The 20,734-nt window shown below is 35.6% G+C and overlaps 1 protein-coding gene across 1 annotated transcript in view; it reads left to right on the plus strand.

Annotated features, from left to right (window-relative positions):
- The window catches only part of DTWD1 (DTW domain containing 1), a 28,104-nt gene extending 16,112 nt beyond the window's left edge, over positions 1 to 11,992 (plus strand). Inside the window, exons 3-5 of the mRNA XM_027840773.1 lie at positions 5,124 to 5,267; positions 6,242 to 6,509; positions 11,597 to 11,992. Coding sequence (XP_027696574.1) covers positions 5,124 to 5,267; positions 6,242 to 6,509; positions 11,597 to 11,850 — 666 coding nt within the window. The 3' untranslated portion in view covers positions 11,851 to 11,992. The remainder of the gene's footprint in view (positions 1 to 5,123; positions 5,268 to 6,241; positions 6,510 to 11,596) is intronic.
- Positions 11,993 to 20,734: the final 8,742 nt, after the last annotated feature.

A 20,734-nucleotide genomic window follows, 5' to 3' on the forward strand; every position in this document is an offset into this window, starting at 1 on the left:
CAGGCAAAGTTTTATATGCTGCCGTGAGAGAGTACATTGCAATGATTGCTTGTGTACTCCCCCCTAAAGATCACATATCCAATGTAACTATAAAATAATGAAATTGTTATTCTTTTTCTTCTCACATACATATTAGTACTTAAATATTCAAGGGAACGTTGTCTTCCAAGTAGTTACTTTTCTCACTTTTTTTTCTAATGTCTCATTTAGAACTGCCTTCAGGACTGGTTTGCTAAGTCAATTAATTAACAAGTATTTATTGAGCTCTTACTATATGCCAGACACTGAGGCTGAGGATACAAAGAAAAGATAAAAGCAGCCTGTGACTTTAAGGAGTTTACCTTTTAATTTATATAAATAGTCAGATAATAGATACAGAGTAAATGGATACTTATATTTGATGGGAGGGCACTGTTAGTTAGGGGGACCAGGAAAGGCCTCTTGCAAAAGGGGGCATTTAAATTAAGTTTTGAAGAAAGCCAGGGATTTTAAAAGTCAGGTGAGGAGACAAGCATTCCAGTCACTAGGCACAGCCAATGCAAAGATGCAAAGATGGGAGATGAACTGTTATGTGTGAGGTACAACAAGTAGGCAGCATGGGCTGGATTGTAGTGGACCTTGTCAGCAGGTCATGATTTCTCCCATTCAGCAACACGTAAGTAGGAGTGAAGGATGCCAGCACAAGTTAGCAGGATTGTTTTTATAGCTCTGGAGCACAATGTTTTATTTCTCTCTTCTCCTTGGTCTTCTCTATTCATCAGACTCAACTTTGTCCTTTTCTTCTCTTTCTTACAACTTGACCAACCACAGGACAGCAGACAGGGGCAATACTGTTGTTGGCCTGAAATTTAGAGACCCTGAAGGCAGGGACCATGGGGCCAAACTCAGTGTAGGAGCAGAGGAATACCCAGCCAGTGTAGTTGGCAGGGGGCTATAAATGCACAGTGTATTTGCCAAAGGGCTATAAATGCAGAGACCTGGAAGGAAAATTAACGTAAGTTGATTGGGTGGGAGATTTGACTCCAATGTCTTTCCTATTACTAAAGTTATAGAATTCTAAATTGCAGCCTACTGCATGATGCTGGATAAAACTTCCTTCATTTGTATAGATATGTTTATATAGATATGGTTTCTGATGCATTATCCATCTCCCCACCACATCCAGTGGGTACTCAGAAGATGGAGAGGAAGAAGTTGTAGGGAGACACAGGGCATTGCGTCAAAAGATGAGCTTGAACTGTGCTGGTATGAACCCCTTCCTCCTTTTCTTCTTCACAGAATCATGCTGGTCTTCTCATTCACAGCTCTTCACTTCTTCCTTGATTAGTTCTCTTTTCCCATGTGAAAATTACATGGATGTATAATTTGTCAATGTAAATCCTCCTCCCCAACAATAAAGAACTCCCAACTATGGTTCATTTTAGTTACTTGTTAATCTCTGTAAAGCAATTGATACCAAGTTGTGAATAACCAGTAATAGATAAACTTGTTAACTTAAATGAGACTTGAGATTGGCATAAATAATGTGTGGGAGATATATACATATATATATATGTATGTATATATACACACACATGTATATATGTATACACATAAATCATGTGTGTGTACCCACATGCAGGCCTTTTCTCATCCTGTCTGCTTGCCTTCGTTATACAACAACAACAAGAAAATAATAAACCAGCCTGCCAATAAGTAATGTCTTTGGCAACTTGAAGCCCAGCCCTCCCCAATCAAATTTTATCAGAGTTGGACATATGATTTCATTAGTTTAGGGAACTCTACCTACAATTAATGGCAGGTAGTAGTACTTTCTCTGCAACTTTTAATTTCGTAAAGTTCTCTAGAGCACTAAGAGTTTAAGTGACTTTCCCAGGGTAAGGGTAAGTGTCATAGGCAGGACTTAAAACCAGGACTTTGTAGCTGTGAGGCCAGGTTTCATTTATGCCACACTATCTTATGGAATAAGTTACAATTACTCAGTGATTTAGAGAAATCCAAAGCTTAGCAGTATATTGTACAGAGAACCTCTTAAATAGGTAGAAGTGCATGTTGACATAGCCAATACTTGAAACATGGAACACCAAACAGGGAAAGTCCACAGAGGGGGAGAAAATTTCATAAAAGGAAAAATGTGAATTTTAGTCTAGTTGTGACAAGTCATGATTCAGTGAAATTCTTTACAAAGATGGCATAGTATATTTACTTAAAATGATTTTTTTTTAAGAGTGAGAGAAACAGGTCCCCATCATCTGTTTTTTGCAGATGCAAGAAATATTTCCAGGAGGCCATTAATAACCATGGTAACAGATCAGGGCAAGATATGAGTCAATCCTATATTAAAGCTGAGGCTTTCCATGAAAGAATATTTATGTATATGTGGTTTTAGATCAAGTGTTCTTCACTTTTTCTATGTCATGGACCTCTTTGGCACACTGGTAAAACCTAGGAACCCCTTCTCAGAATAACGTTTTTAAAAGCATAAAATAAGATACAAAGGAATACACAGGTACCAATTATATTGAAACACATTTATCATAACATTAAGGGCAACCGTGAATGACATAGCTATTCTGAACAATACAGTGATTCATTACAGTTCTAAAGGATTAATGATGAAAAATACTATCTACCTCCAGAGAAAGAACTGATGGAGTCTGAATGTAGATCAAAGTTTACTATTTTTCCCATTCTTTATTTCTTTTGTTTTTTTTTCCCCCTTTGGGTCTTTGCCTTCTTTCACATGATTAATGTGAAAATGTTTTATATTGCACATGTATAACCTATACCAAATTGTTTATCGTCTCAGGGAGGAGGTAGGTGAGAGAGAGAAGGAGAAAATTTGGAACTCAAATTTTTACAAAAATGAATGTTAGAAATTGTCTTTACATGTAAGTGGGGAAAAATAAAATATTAAAAAAAGAAAAGAACTAAGTCACAGTACTACCTCAAAGTATTTAATCTTGCAAGGGGAACTTATGTAGTGATGGCTTCACAACCTTTTTATAATAAAAATTATTTCTGTGGAGAAAAAAGTAAAATGGATGGATAGTTAAGCAAAAAAAAAAAAATATTAAGGTGAAAAAAGTTCATAGATTTCAGGTTAAGAACTCTGTTCTACAGAAGAATTCATGACCAGACAGGAGATAGAGAACATTACAAAATGCAAAATGGATAATTTTGATTACATTAAACTGAAAAGTTTTTGCACAAACAAAGCCAATGCAACCTAGATTAGAAGGAAAGTAGAAAATTGGGAAAGAATTTTTACAAAGTGTCTCTGATAAAGGCCTCATTTCTAAAATATATAGAGAATTAAGTCAAATTTATAAGAATACAAGTCATTCCCCAATTGATAAATGGTCAAAGGATATGAGTAAGCAGTTTTCAGATGAAGAAACTAAAGCCATCTGTAGTCGTATAAAAAAATGCTCTAAATCACTATTGATTAGAAAAATGCAAATCAAAACAACTCTGAGGTACCGCATCACACCTATCGGATTGGCCAAGATGACAAAACAGGAAAATGATAAATGTTGGAGAAGATGTGGGAAAATGGGAACACTAATGCATTGTTGGTGGAGTTGTGAAATAATCCAACCATTTTGGAGAGCAATTTGGAACTATACCCAAAGGGCTATAAAAATGTGCGTACCCTTTGACCCAGCAATAGCATTTCTAGGGCTGTATCCCAAAGAGATCAAACAAATGGGAAAAGGACCCACATATAAAAAAATATTTACAGCAGCTCTTTCTGTGATGGCAAAGAATTGAAAATTGAGGGGATGCCTATCAATTGGGGAATGGCTGAACAAGTTGTAATGTAATGGAATACTATTGTGCTATAAGAAATGATGAGCAGGCGGACTTCAGAAAAACCTGGAAAGACTTGTATGGACTGATGCTGAGTGAAGTGAGCAGAACCAGAAGAATGTTGTATACAGTAACAGCGACATTGTGCGATGACTAACTTTGAGAGACTTAGCTCTTAGCAATACAAGGATCTAAGACATCTCCAAAGGTCTCATGATGGAAATTGCTATCCACATTCAAAGAAAGAACTATGGAGTTTGAATGCAGATGGAAGCATACTATTTGCTATTTTTTTCTCCTGTTTTGTTTTGTTTTCCCTTGTGGTTCCTCCTATTGGTTCTAATTCTTCCTTACAACATCACTAATGTGAAAATATGTTTAATAGGAATGTATAGGTAGAGCCTATATCAGATTGCACACCGTCTTGGGGAGGGAAGTGGGGAAAGAGGGGGAGAAAAATTTAAAACTCAAAAGTTTATGGAAGTGATGGTTGATAAGTAAAAATAAATTAATAAAAAATACACTTAATGAATAAAAAAAAGAGAAACTCTGTTCTAGATGGTGCTGCAGGGAAAGTGACATAGGATTAAGAAATGTATGTACCTTCTAATATCCTTTGTTACAAACTATGATAGAACTATTCCTTATAATGAAATTAAGCAAAACATCTTGAACTTATTGGGAATAAATGTCCATCACTAAGCAATATCACTTCTGAAAAGGTACACCAGGTAGCAACAAAAAAATCTTTTTCAGAAATGGATTAAGGACAGCATTTTAAATCGAAATAGCCTTCATCCAAAAGATTTTTTTAATAGTCGTGAAAGATACAAAATTATCTGAACTTAACACGTTACTGTTTCTATTTTTAAATAGCATGACGCCCACCCAGAATTTTTAGAAGTTATAAAAAATGTTCTCAGCACAAACACTGTACTGCTGGTAATTAGACTCTAAATAGTTGAGTAATTTTAATGAAAATGTCACTGGAGTCTTTGCTCTTAGAGCAAATATTAAATGAGTTGAAAATTGTTCCATTGCACACTGACAGAATCAATGAAGAAATGTGTGTATTTGCTTTATGACACAGCCATTCTTAATATTCTTAGCTAAAAAGCAGGCTAGTTTTAAAGACGTGCTTACAAGACTGACTTTCAGATTCTTTTTTAGTTAATTAAAAGCATGTCTGGGAATTTATTATGAACTTAATAGTTTGGCTTAAAAACACATACGGTCTTTTCTAAGAAAACAGGCATATATTTTTAACATGAAAATTAGCTTTTTACTCTTGTTTTTTTAATTTGTTCCAGCTTCCATTGAAGATTGATATCATTAAACATCCTCATGAGACAGATGGCAAAAGTACTGCAGCACATGCTAAACTCTTAGCACCTGAAGACGTGAATCTTTATACATATCCTTGCATTCCAGAATATGAAGAAAGAAAGCATGAAGTAGGTTACCTTTTCTCAGTGTGTCTCACATGGTACTTAAAAGTAACTTTTCAAGAACTACCTACAAGAACAGCTTATTTATCTGAGTATTATTGAAGAATAAAAATTCCAAGTAACTCATGCTTGCTCCTTTAAGCAGAATATTTTATAAAAAAACTTTGTCTTTTAGAGTTTTCAAATGGTTAAAAAAACTATTCAAAATGGAAATATTTCTAATATGTATCTTATACTTCCCTATCTTCCAAATTGGTACACTGAATATGATTTATAATATTATGGCATAATATTATAATAGAATAATAATTTGTGTATTTCTCTACTGAATTGTATGCACCTTGAATGACAGGACTGCCATTTCTCTTTATATTTCATATATATGCACACTTATACATATATATATACACAAATATATAGATATACATACACATATATGTGTGTGTATATATATATGTACAGAGAGAGAATATATCATTGTATTTAGGTCTGTGCCTATACACTTAGACCATTAGAAATGCTTGCTGATTGAATTTAGCCATTTCTTGAAGCCTTGGGGTCATAATTATGAACATTATTAATTACACTCTGTGCTATAATAAGGTACTAAAGTGACTCCATATTGCTGTGTTGTATAGTGGTTGTGTCTGCCTTTGTTGCACTTAAGCTGTCAGGTGGCATTTCTTGCTGATATCTGTGTCATTCTATATAAAAATTCACTCCAACTCTGCTCCTCCCTATTAGATTGGAAATAAAATCTAATTGAAATCCAAGTGTTATCATATGTACTAAAGGACTTATACAAATAATAGATAATAAATCAATGTTATTGACTAACTGACCAATGTTATTGACTAATTATTTTTCCCTTAAAACAGTTTGAAGTCAGTTTTACTAAATATGAATATATCAGTATGCATCAACTTTAGTTTTTAAGAGCCCATGTAGGACGTGATTGATCTGACTTTTCTTCATTCTAGATTGTACTTGTTTTTCCTGGTCCCAATTCTGTCTCAGTAGAAGATATTTCTCTTCATTTGCATAAACACATTCCAAGTAATGCTTTGTATAGTAACAAAAATGACAGCCCTGACAAACTACCCAGTAAGCGCCAAAAAATGGAAGTAGAAGAGAATCGAGATCCAGAGGACAGCAACAGGAGAGACAGCAACTTGCTGAAGAAAGTTGTATTTATAGATAGTACCTGGAACCAGACCCACAAAATAATTACTGATGAACGACTTCAAGGTAAAAAGACTCCTAAACATATAAAAATGTGTCATGCACACAGTAGAAACTTACCTAATTTATTTGATCTAATTTGCTTTGAATGCAGCTGTATATATTTGACCGCAGTACAGAAATATAAAAATCTCAATAGAGTAAAAAGAATCCTTTTTCATATGTTTGCATTTGGTACTTTTCAGTGTAGTCTGCAAAACAAACTAGGAAAACCAAAGATATGGATAGGTAGAGATTGGATAAATAAGGTTGTATTATATTAAAACAATTACTTGTTTCAGCAGAATTCTTGTGTATACATATAAGCTTTTTCTTATGACATGAAGTTCTATAGTATATTACCTAAAATAAAGTTTATTTTCCATTTTCCAGGCTATTTGTCATCATCTTTAATGTTGAAGGATATATTTTTTTGTCCATAGCAAGATAATAAAAAGTTATGGTTAGTTTGATTTACCACACCTCATTCATTAAAGACCCATAAGCAGCTAGATTCACTATTTCCAGGGCCTTAACATTAACAGGACCATAAACTTTGACTGCTTCTGCTATAAACATAGCCAAAATGGTCTTTATGGTTATATCCATCATATTGGGTTTATTGTTAGTTGATTCCTTTTATTAACAAAAACAAAGTTGTATTTTTCTGAAATTGATCAAAATAAATTTAATCAGCAGATTTTCTGGAAAAAATATTGAAATTAAGAGGGAAAAAAGAGATGTTGGAACTTTTTAGCCAGAGCAGCTTACAGTAGGGTAAGGAGAGTATCAAGGGCACCTATGTGGCACAGTGGATGGAGTGCCAGGCCTTTAATGAGAAAGACTCATCTTTCTGAGTCAAATTTGGCCTCAGACACTTACTAGCTGTGTGACCCTGGGCAAGTCATTTACCCTTCTTTGCATCAGTTTCCTCATCTGTAAAATGGCAAGTTTCCATGTAAGTTTCTACTGTAAAGGAAATGGCAAAGGGTCACAAAGAGTCAGATACAACTGAAATGTCTGAACAACAAGTTGAGTATTGAGTGAATTGGCACTAAGGGAAATAAAATGAAGGATAAGCTATAGAGAAAAGTAGAGTGAACTAAAAATTTAGGAGAGTTAGGTTTTGGTCTTTGCTCGTGCCTTTGCTTTACACTGTGATCTTGTATAATTCACTAACTTAAATTGTGTCATTCTTAGTTTTTTCATTTGATAATAATACCTGTTTAACCAGTTGTGACAATCACTTCCGTCCCTGCAAAAAAAGTGCATATGGAATCAGTCGTGTGATTTTTCATGTTGGAAGGGACCTTAATTATTTAACCCAGTGAGAATAACTTTCATCTGACTAGGGCCAGAAAAATCAAGATATATTTGGGTAATAATAATGAAAAAGCATCATGTATTGAGTGCTTACTGTGTTAAGCATTATGCTAAGCTCTGGAGATATAATTAAAAAAGACAAGACAGTATTTGTTCTTAAAGAACTCACACTTTTAACTGGGAGAGATGACATGTAAAAGAAAGCTCAGGTGTAGGGTGGATAAAGAGCTCCAGAAGTCAGTCCTAAGGGTCAGTGGGGTGAATGGCATGGCCCAGAGGTTCTTAGGGGGCATTAGCAGGTCACATTGCAGTCCCCACTGGGGCTCTACAGGTCTTGCAGCCAGGGAAGTGGCAAGATCTAGAGCGGTGGTGTCAAACTCAAATAGAAGGATGCCACTAATCCACATATAAGGATTTCTGTGGGCTGTGTATTGACTTAGGTTCAAAATGTAATGTTATCTATATTTTGTTGTATTTCAGTTTATTTTGTTACATATTTCCCAATTGTATTTTAATGTGGTTTGGACTATTCTCCAGTTTGTTGTGAGTTGCACGCAACCTGGGCTATAGGTTTGACACCTCTGGCCTAAAGGATCTTAGGGTGCAAAGACAGGGCAAATGGTAAGACCTGGTGATCCTCCATCTCATCCAAAGGACTATAGTTGGTGACTTCAGCTTGTCCAACTGGTTTGAACAGCCATGTTATTCTTCTTTCCCAGTGGTCCCAGATGAAGTCTGGGCAGCTTTGGGGTCAGGGGATGGATAATGGGAAGCTAAGGTAAAGGACACCTCTACTGGCAGTTGGGATTCTTGAAGAACTGGAGTTGTGGTAAAGGATTTTATGAGGGGGTGGGGCACTTGGAGCCTATCTTGGACTGTCCTTTCTTCAAACTTATTTGTACTTTCTTACCTGGTTTTTCTAAAAGCTTCAAGTTTCTTCACAACATTTTGACGTACTACACCAAGTGATAAGAAAGAGAAAATTTAACTCAGGTAAATTCTGTTGGCAGTATACTAAGAAGGCAGGTTGTGAGAGGAATTTCAGTCTGGAATTGAAATCTGTACCTGTGACACAGGTAAAAAGAACCTGTGACCAGAAGAGGTACAGAAGAAAACTTAACTTGGATTGTTTTTAGAAATAATGGTAAACTAGGAAGAGGACCTGGAAAGAGATGTAAAAGCCTGGTTTATGTGTTAACCAGTGCCAAGCTAAAATGAATAGTGTGAGTAGGCTTTTGATTACTATCCTGCATATAATTTACATGCCCCAAATCTCCATACTGTAATATGGTAGCTTTTCTACATTAAACAATATGATTTTTCATAAAGGATGCGGCAGAAGAGGAGTATCATGGAAGAAATAAAAAGACAAAAACTGTGAGGCCAGGGGCATGTTTATTGGACAATCCCAGTCCCAACTATTTTGCCTATTACTTTTGGTGGTGAAAAGGAGCAGAAACAACTGGAAAGTTTTCTCTGTGGAGCCTGTCATATGCTGTTTTCATTACAAATATCTCATAGGAATGTGAGGGTCAAAGGAAAGAGATAATGTATGAACAGTTAGAAATATGGCAAAGTACTTGGAAAGCTATAAAGCTGCTAGAAGTAAATGCTTCAACTAAATCTCTATATTTTCTAAATACAATTGTGCTACATCTTAGATTTGTACAACATTTTTTATTATGGGATCCAAGATAGAAGCAGTACTCTGAATTTAAATTCTAGATCCTAAGCAGAAATTTCAGATTCCCTTAACCTTTAGTTAATTGCAAAATATACAACTCTTTAGTGGAAAGTTCTTTTCCTTTTTCTTCCTCCACACCCCTTGTGGGCCCCCTGGCAGTACAAGGATTACTTGAGGTTTTGCTTGAATTTATAGCTTTTGCATATGTGGTAAGGATGTAATATTGCCAAAATGTCAATTTCTTCATAAACCCAAGTTACTTTCATAAGAAACAATCAATTTTTGTAATAAATCATTTTCTTTGGCTTTATATATGTTTGTAAGTTGTTGAAAATATGCCAAAAATATGCTAAATAAATCAACTCGGAACCTTTTAACATTAAAACTCTTAAACCTAACACTTTGGAACTAAAAGTTTCTATTACTATGACTACTAAGGTGAAGAACCACCTTAACAGGGTAAATCTGCACTATTCTAACAGACTTTGCAGAGATACCTCTGGCTGTTTTGCCGCTGTTAAAATATAGCATGTTAATTAGAAATATCAATGAAATACTCATTGGGAGGGGGAAATCAACTAAGGGAAAAGAACTGTTTTTGCATGTGTGTCTAAAATTAGATTGCCTAAGACATCTGGTGAAGATGGCACCATAAAAAGTCATAGAGGAGCTTAATTTCTTCTACATGTTCTCCAGCAAGCAGATTGAATAATAATCAAGAAATGCAAGGAGAAATATCAGTGAGCTCCTTTATCTATCCCATAACTTAAAAAAAAAAAAGGCAGAAAGCCCCAGATGCTGGAAGGGGTCTCTATCAGGGAGGCCAGCGTGAGCTCAGGTGAACATTCTGGAAATCTGCATCAGTTCCAAACATGGGAGACCCCAGACCAGGAGATAGGGTGGAAGCCAGCATCAGCAACCCAAGAAATCAAGATCAGGATCAAAGAGGTCTGACCACCCTATCCAAGAGTGCAAGAATGGGTGGAACCTGGTTGTGATATGAAAAATCCATAGGAGGAACTAAGGATGGGGTTATGAGTAAACTGAAGAAGACACCAAAAACAATAATGAAATATTACTGGTCAAGAGGTGCCCTAGAGGTAAACCAAGAGGAAGAGAATAATGATAGAAAAGCTACAGGCCTGTCCTCAGATTTAAAAATGGCTTGACCATCAGAACTATAAGAGTATCCAGAAGAAATAAAGCAAGAGATAAAATGGAATTATAAGTGAAATAAAGAAGAAAGAATTAAAGGAAAATAGATAGCTTAGAATAGAAGGTGGAAAACCTAATCCAAGTAATGGGCTCTCTGAAAACAAGAATAGACCGATTGACTCTATGAGACAAAAAAAAAAAGGAATATTAGGGGAAAAAAATAGAATAATTAAGATATTTACTTACCAAAACACCAACCTGGAAAACAGATCAAGAGATAATTTATGAATTGTTGGACTTCCTGAAAGCCACAAACCCCTCAAAAAGACTAAGCATTTTTTTAAGAAATTCTAAATAAAAACTATTCCAGATTTGCTAGAACCATAGGACAAAATTAATATAGAACAATATGGAATAGAATTAATATAGAAACTAAGTGCCAGATCTGTGCTAAGCACTGGTATATGTCACACTGTTCTGGATTTCTTGGCCTTTATCACATTCGAAGATGGAGTATTCACTTCTCTTTGAGGTTTCCATCACTTTTTCATACCAGTAGCTCAATTAAATTTAGTTCATTTTAATAAGCATTTGCTGTATGCAAGGCACTGTTCTAGGTGGTAAGGATACAAGGACAAAAAATTGGAGGGTAGATAGAAGTGGTCCATAGTTTGCCTACACAGATAAGTTTCCCAAATGTTAACCATTCAGTCTCCTCCACTTAGTCAGTATGGTATATAAAGAACATCATTCTGCATAACTTATATTAGTGACATGTTCTCTAAAGCGTTGAATACAACGCCTTGTTTGGAACTAGAAATGGAAGGAATTGTGCTGATTATTTTGGGAAAAAACCTTAATAGTTAAAATATGGATCTTAATAATTATTGGCATTATTTAGCCAAAAGGAAATAGTTCACTCATACTTCAATGATTTTTTTTTTTTTCACAGGGTTGTTACAAGTTGAGTTGAAGACACGGAAAACTTGCTTTTGGCGCCATCAAAAAGGAAAACCAGATACCTTCCTTTCCACAATTGAAGCTATTTACTATTTTTTGGTGGATTACCACACTGCTGTTTTAAAAGAGAAGTACAAAGGACAATATGACAACCTTATGTTTTTTTATTCATTTATGTACCAATTAATTAAAAAAGCCAAGAGTTCTTCAGGAAAACAGCAAGAAAATAGTGCTATTAATTTATAAACAGAATAATTCATTAAATTTTGTTATTGGTCATGTTTGATAAATTTGTAATGAACATTGTGCTCTGTTTTTTACGAACTGAGAAATCTAAACCTGTCTGTGCTTAGAATAATGATTGCCAGACAAATAAGCATGGAGAATAGCTGTTAAAAAATAAAAAATGTTTAAAAGTATGTGGACTGATGGTCTTTTTTATATGTGGCAAAAATAAACATTGATGTCCAAGGAGCTGTTTAGAAAGATTAACTGAGAATACTCATTTTAAAATTTATGTGGTAGGCAACATTTTAGTCTTGCAATTTGACAGTTACATTCAATTTAAATTGTATTTGTATGGTACATTTCAAAATTATTCTGATAATGTAATTTATATAATAACCCTATGAAGTAGCTGGAGTGGTTATTAATATCTTCACATTACACATGATGAAACTATGGCAATGAGGAATTTAATAATTTGTTCAAGGTTATGTAGCTAATCAGGGGTAGTGACAGAGCCAGAACTATGGGTCTCCTGATTCCAGAAGTGTTTCTAGTTGACTTTTCTTCCTCTTAAAACTTGAATTCCTAACTATGTTTTTTATCAGTTTACCTTTCCCAAAGAAATACAAATTTTGGTAGAATATTAGATTTGTAAATAGGAATCTATGTGCTGATTCTATAAACATTAAAAAAAAATTAAAAATAAAGTTGTGATATGTAACTAAATAGGATTGTGTTAGAACCAGAAAAGTTTATGAGTCAATGTGTTGTCACAAATGATCAGAGAGATATATTATCCAGTCAAGGATTATATAATCCAAATCGATTAATTGAAGAAAAGATATTTGGCCTTAGAGATTTAGTTCCATTTTTTCTTTTTAACCTTTTATTTATATATGTGTGGATAATAGGTTAATGTGTATTGATGTATACTTTTATTTTAATATACATATTACTATTTATGCCACAACTCAATTCCAATAACAAAGACTGACATCAATAAAGCCTATTAGCTATGTTCTTAAAGAAAAGGAGAATCAACAAAGGTCACATGGAAAAAGTAGTACTTTTATGTTGTAGACATAATTCAAATGATCCTTAATCTCTTTAAAAGTAGGTACTCCTTCTTCTGAGGCAAATTGTAATTTATCTTATCCATATCTTTCCATAAATCCATTACAGGGATGCTACCTAATTCACTGGAATCTTTCCCTTGGGTCCTTCAGTCTAATCTTGTCATGGTTGTTAGTGGTTCTTAATTTGATAAACATGCCATTGATTCCTTCATTTGAGTCAATGATAAAAACATCCAAGGAAACCTAGTCAAAAATACCACCTTGGGACACTTCATAAATGATCTCCAGGAGGAAGGCCTTCAGTGAGCCCATGATCATTTCCCATTCACATTTCTGGGTTGTAACAGCTAGCTAAGGACCCTTCATTATATGTGTGAAGTTTGAATTTTTTTAAATCCCTAAATGTACTTCCCATGAAATCCCTCTTGCAGAAGTTCCCAAACTGGGCGATATCACCCCCTGGGAGGTGGTAGTAGCCTCGGGTACAATTGGCTGTTAAATAAAAATAAGGGAGTGATGGAAGCATAATAAGAGAAGATAAGAAAATTTTGAAAAACCATACATGTTTCATCTGTTGTGTAACAGTTAAATTGTAGTGATTACATTGCTTTCCAAATAAACACACAAAATGCAAGTTATAACCAATCAGTGGTCAAGTTTGCCAACAGGTGTTAACAAGCAAGTGTCAGCAGGTGTTGCACATTGTGGGGAAGTCAGCATGCATTGGCATCACCTCCTTGATGTCATGGTCCTCTTCAAGAATGAGGGACGACAATAATGAAGTTTAGATAAGATATAGTCACTGCCTGCATAGAGATTACGGTCTAGAGAGATAAATGGCAAATATGAAGAGAAGTAATATGCAGTATTACAGAAGTATATTAAAGAGGGGCAAAACACACTGCTATGTACCTTTAGTTTTACCACCTATCTTCCTTTTCTGTATGTTTTGAGTTTCTGTTCCCAGATGACTCAATGCATCCTCTTAAGCTGAGATGTAACAAAAATGTGGATCGAATCTCTGCTGCTTGTGCTAATTTTGACGTAACAATCAACACCAAGAGAACACAGGCTCTCTACCAGTCAGTACCACACCATCCGTATGTGGAACCATTGGTTACAGCAAAAGGAGAAATTTTAAATACTGTGGCTAAGTTCACTTATCTTGGAAGTGTACTTTACAAGGACGTACACATAGATGATGAGATTGATGCACATATTGCCAGAGCTATCTAAGTATTTGGGAAGCCAAAGGGCAGTGTGGGAGAGAAGAGGTATTAGGCTGCCTACTGAACTAAAAGTCTACGGAGCTGTTGTGCTGACCTCATTGTTACATGCCTGTGAAACCTGGACGGTATACCAGCGCTGTGTCAGGAAACTGAATCACTTCCATTTAAATTGTCTTAGGAAGATTCTGAAGATGACCCGGCAAAATAAGGTACCAGACACTGAGGGCCTTTTTCAAGCTGAACTGCCAAGCATTCAAACACTACTGCAGAGAGGACAACTCTGAGGGGCTGACCATGTTTGAATGCCAAATATACGTTTGCCTAAAACACTATATTATAGAGAACTCTTGTAAGGCAGACACTCATCAGTGGTCAGGAGAAGCAATACAAGGATATTCCCAAGGTCTATCTAAAGAACTTTGGAATTGATTGTGTGAAAGGGGAGTTGCTGGCAAAGGACCACCCAGCACGGCATGCCCAAATCAAAGAAGGCACTGTGCTCTATGAGCAAAGTAGAATTGCAGTAGCTCAAAGGAAACATGAGATGCACAAATTTATAGACATCTCCACTCCAAATATTCATATGCACTATTTGTGCCTGACCTGTGGTAAAGTTTTCTGAGCTCCTATTGGTCTGATCAGTCATAGTCGACACATTGTACCTTGACTCCAACATAGTGATGTGATTTTGATCCTCCTCAAGAATGAAGAACAACAACCAGATGTTTCCCTAGCATTTAGCAATTTAGCAGAGTACCTGTTTTCTTGCTTGCTTGCTTTTTCTTTTGCTTCCTTCCTTCCTGCCTGCCTTCCTTTTTCTTTCTTTTTCTTTCTTTCTTTCTTTCTGTCTTTCTCTGTTTCTGTCTCTGTCTAGTCTTCATTCTTTCATGTGAAGTTTAATGGTAAACATCCCAATAAGGAGTATGGGAAGTCCTTATGGAGGAGGAGGCATTTATGTTAGGCTTTAAAGAATGGATGGGATTTCAGCTGGCAAAGATGGGGATTCTCATGCATTCCAAGAGCAGGGAACAATGTGGACAGAGTCACCCAAGGCAGGAAGGTACAGGGTGTGTTCTGAAGACTGAGAATATCATAGTTTAGCTGGAACATAGAGTACGTAGATTGGCATAATATGAGAAAAGGATCTTAAAGGTCTTTGAGTACATCCCTGTCACATTACAGCTGAAGAAAGTGATGCCAAGAGTGGTTGAATGAATAGGAAACTGAAGTAACACAATTAGTTATTCATAGAGGTCTGGAATCTATGTTTTCCTGAAAACTTATTTACTACACCAAATCTCACTGACACATCAGAGAAATGTTTTAAACATACATAATGTCTTCCCTTTTACATATACTAACCATATGACCCAGGACAAGTCCCTTAACCTTTCAGTGTCCTGGAAATTTCCCTCTAAGTCTCCAAGTTGCAATATAGTAGCTCAACCGCATTGGTTAGAAGGAGTTCCATCTCTAAGAATTCATTTATCAATAATCTGTTTCTCTCTAAACCTCTGCTACAAAAAGAGCAATTTTTATTTAAGTCTGCTTATGTTCCATATTCCAATAGAATATTTATTTTTCACGTATTTATCACTATTAGGAAGGTATCATTGCTTTTTATGGTGATTAATATTTCTGTCCCTATTTTTAATATAAAGTATATCCAATATTCTAAGTTTTACTCAAGGTGCTTGAACTATTTCATGAAAATTTCAAGATATTTAAATTAAAAAAACATTATTGTTATTGAAATAGCTTTGAACACAATGGGTTTTAATTTTAAAACATTTTGACCATTAAAAAAAGAAAGAAAGAAAGAAAGAAACTGCCCTGACTGAACCAAGTGACCTAATGTTTTACAAGAATCTTAGGGGAAAAATCCTTTTTTTCCTTCCAAGACACATTTCCCTGAAAACATGTTTTTTTTATTTAAAAAGTAGAGGTCAGATAAAAGCTTATATAAGCTGGTCTTTGTTACTTTTGGAAAATACTTTCATAAGGTTAAAAACGTTTTCCAAATTTAAGTCTGGGTACCTCAATTTATTTTAACAATGGGAGTTAAGAAACGATTCCAAAAGTAAATTAATTTTACTTCTCAGATGAAATCAATGTACAGAAGATATTTAAAAGCTGGAACATAGTATCTTTAGAAAAATAGGTTCAGATTATTGTTTCAATGTTGAATTTGGTTATAAGCTACTTTTCCTTAAAAACAGTAGAAATCCCTTTACAGATGTGGGGCTCATCTGAAGGCTGTTGACATTTTAATTGTACCACAAAATCATGTTTTGGGGGTCTAATGTCTTTGACATTTCAAAAATCCTCCTGCCTGAAATTTGATATGTAAGTTGTTAGGTTTTATTTTACCTGTTCTTCCCTTCCCCTTCCTTTTACCCCTTATATTTAAATTCCTTATGTTATGGGATTGGCTTTAAAAATTTACAAACAAAAAAGAAATCTAGTTAACTTCTCATAGATGAGTTGTGTTGCATAATACCAAAATATCTGGTTAATTCAGCCAAAATCAAGGGGGAAATCCATCAAACTTGTTTAGTGGCCAATAGGAAGAAAGAAATGCAGAAGAAAAGGAAAAAAATGGATAGAGAAAGAAAGAAATGTAGGGGGAAAGAAAAATGAAAGAAAGGAAAAGAAAGGGAGGGAAGGAAAAGAAAGAAAGAAAGAAAAAGAAAGAAAGAAAGAGAAGAGGAAAGAAAGAAAGAAAAAAGGAGGGAAGGAAGGAGAGGTCAATTAAATTTTTCACTGATCAATTGGTTATTTGGATATTATATAAATATCACTTCAGATGTGCTTGACATCTTCCATAGAAAAACAATGACTAGTGGTTTATAAAACTGTTAATAATAACAAATACCTTATAAGAAAGCAGTGTAATTCCTTTAAAAATATATACTCCCAGATTCATAGTTAAAAATTAGCTACTGAGAACACAAAATTTTTTTAACATTGTCTTCAAATTCAGATACTTTAGGACCATTTAAAATTGTCTTTAATCTTGTCTATTTCAATTGCAGGTTTCTACTACATTGTGGTCATTTACATATTGTTTTGTTTTAAAAAGGATAAGTAGATCATTTAAGATTAAGATAAGAATGAACCAAAACTTCACTTCAGATAGGAACTGGTTAAAGAGTTCCATTGTTTTCCCAGTCTTTTAACCCTTAAAAAATATTTCTTCAATACTCCAGTAGATGTGATTTTGACATAGGTACACCCCCTGGTGGTACAAATTGAAACCCATCCAACACCTCATTCTGTGAAATTATTGTCCATAAAATACACATATGTGTCCTACCCAACATGCAAGGGACCTTCCCGTAGGCTTTTTCAAATTCTATAGTACTCATGCACGGGCTGGCTATCTTTTCTCTCTCATCAACACTACATGACTGGCCCTCCTCCTCTTCCAACCATACATTTTCTGGGTACTTTTTATGTCGCATCTTGTAAGCAAATCATTATTCATAATCTGTTTCAGCTGGCATTTGTTACGTGCCCCTCCAGCAAAAGAGTTAACTTTGGATCTCTTGCAATTTCAATTATTTTGAGAATGTAGTATTGCATGATTCATAGTCATATAGAATTACCAGGAACATATTGGTGTTAAAAAGATGGGTTTTATTGCCAAGGAGCAGTTTAGATTTATCCAAACACATGTTGTGCTTTCATATACATTTTGTCATTTACTACAACAGTCCTGTGAAGGACTTTCAGTAGCTACCTATTGCCCTCATGACAGAATAAAAACTCAATGTGGCATTAAAAAGCCCTTTCCAATTGACTCCAACCTATCTTTCAAGACTGATTTCATATTACTCCCTTTCACATAGTTTAGCTTCAGTCAAACTGGCTTGCCTAATGATTTCTGTACATGACACTATATCTCTCACCTCACTGCTTTTGAAAAGATAGTCCTCCATGCCTAGTAATGCACTCATGAATTCCAGAACTCTGCCTTATGGAGTCCTTACCTAGATCCCTGAGGCTGATGATTTTGCTCGGCTCTGCCTCACTCAAATCCAATTCATTTGCAAATCAAGACATCACCCTCCTGCTGTCACTAGGCCTCTTCAAGAAAGAAGGACCAACAACAACAAGGCTTAAGTGCTCACCCCCCCGAGGTGCCCTTCTAATTTCTGCAATCACTGATGCCCCCTGTACTTACATGTACTTTGTATTCACTTATCTGTGTTCATGTTCTGTCTCCCCAGTATAATATAAGCTTCTGGAGGGGAAGAACTGTTTTGTTTATGTTTTTGTGTACCTTCAGTACTTAGCACAGTGCCCAGTGCTTAGCTGCCACTAAATCAGTGCTTTCTGAATTAAATCAAAATAGAGAATCCAAGTTTCATCCCTATTTACAGATAAGGAAACAGAAGACCAGATCAATTAACACTGAAGATCACGGAGCAAGCAGTACTGCCAAGCCCTGAACTCAGGTCTTCTGTGCCCTTTCCCTAAGTGCCCTTTCCACCATGTACTAGTTCTGGTTATAGAGAAAAAAAGATAAACAAACAAACCAATAAATAAAATCTGAAATCTTTTCACATAGATGGATCAAGTTACATATAGCTGAAGATAGTGGCTATCTTCTATCAGACACCAGACATCTACAACTTCAGTGGGGAGTGGCACAAAGTGTTAAATAAATAATTGTGGATTGATTGACTTAGGTTGATCCATGATCTCATCAATGTGGAAATTCCCTCCATTACAGCAGATTGTACACAACCCATCCATGCCTTGTTTTTCCAACATTCTCTAATAATGAATAACACCCTTTGGCACTAATCATCATAAAATAATTGTAGAAAGGCAATTTTAAACTCTACACTTGCTTAAATGGTTTTTATATGAGATCTAATGAATAAGAAATTTTTATAACTTGTATAACAACTGTATTTAAACTAAACAGGCTGAGTTAGCCTAGTAGAATGCGAAGACATTGCAATTTACCTTAGTTAATCTACTTCTTCGTGGACCAAACTATATTATATATTTCTGCTTTGGAGAGTGTGCAATTCTATTCTTACAACAGAAGTCTGGACAACTGTAATAGTAAAAATAATCCAAGGAAAATGGCAGCCTTTGAAGAAAAGAAGCACTTGGTAGATCTCTGTCTATACCATCCCAATCTATTATTTGACAATTCCTTTGCTGTTTTGTGATCCTGGTTATAATGTGTACCCAATTTTAATTGGAGAAAGAAATATATCTCTCTTTATCCACTGACTCCTTACCTGCCACCTGCCAACATGTCTAGGTGTCTCTTCCATTCATAAAAACCATCCCCTCAATCTGTCATCTGACATCTCTTCTCCCTATAATAGCCAAATTCCTTGGAAAGGTTTTCTACTCCAATAGGCTTCATGCCCTCACTTCTCAAACCCTTGTAGTTTAGCTTCCAACCTTGCCACCTGGATGAACATGTTCCCTCCAAGGTCTGAAGCTCTCTAAACTACTCAATATAAAGGCTTCCCCCCTATTCCCCCAGGCCTACATTCTACTGGACTTATCTGTAGCTTCTAACAATTGATCACCCAGCACCTCCTGGATATTCTCTCTACTTCTGACTTTCTGACACTATTCTTTCTTGGTTCTCTTCCTACCCATGTGACCATTCCTTGTTGGTCTTCTTTACTGGGCTGTCCTTCTTCTTTTGCCCATGAAGAGCAAGATTTCCCAAGGCTCTGTCCTCTGCCCTCTTCTTTTCTCTTTATATACCAGATCTTTTTCACTCTGTGTGTGTATGTGTATGTGTGTGTGTGTGTGTGTATTTAATGGATCCCTTTGGTAGTTTGGTGAAGCCAATGGACCCTTTCTCAAAACAGTGTTTTAATTTTTGGTTCTGATTCGTCTAATCTAGCCACTGCTTGGATTCTTAAAATCTAGGCATTGGTCAGATTCTTATAATTTAGCCAATAGCTTACTAATGTTCAGACTCCTTAAGAGTCTGCCCAATATGACGGATGTTCTAATAAACCTTGTCTTTGGCTGAAAGAAGGCTTGAGTCGAATTCTTTCAGGCAGGACCTGCGTGTTGTGATATTTGGCTTCCAGCACCCCTGAACCCCTAAACCACATCATTTTGGTGGCCCGTACAGGGAAACTGCCTAACCCCAAGTTCTTCTCCAGCCAAGACTGGAAGGTGAATAAGCCTCCCCTCTCCTCTCCTTTCTTTTTTTTGAATGAAGATTTTTTTTTTTATTTTTAGTTTTCAACATTACTTCCACAAGATTTTGAGTTCCAAATTTTCACCCCATCTCGCCCCTCCCACCACCCCAAGATGGAATGCATTCTGAATACCCTTCCCCTAGTTTGCTTTCCCTGCTATCTCTCCCCACCTTCCCCTTCTATTTTCCTGTAGGGCAGGATAGATTTCTATACCCCATTTCCTGTATTTCTTATTTCCCAGTTGCATGTGAAAACATTTTTTTTAAACATGTGTTTTGAAAACTTTGGGTTCCAAATTTTCTCCTTTCCTCCCTCCCCATCCACCCTCATTGATAAGGCAAGCTATACATGTGCAGTTATGCAAAACACTTCCATAGTAGACATGCTGTGAAAAACTAACTCT

This window comes from Vombatus ursinus, unplaced genomic scaffold (genome assembly GCF_900497805.2).
Source record: "Vombatus ursinus unplaced genomic scaffold, bare-nosed wombat genome assembly UNPS02014848.1, whole genome shotgun sequence".
Lineage (NCBI taxonomy): Eukaryota > Metazoa > Chordata > Mammalia > Diprotodontia > Vombatidae > Vombatus > Vombatus ursinus.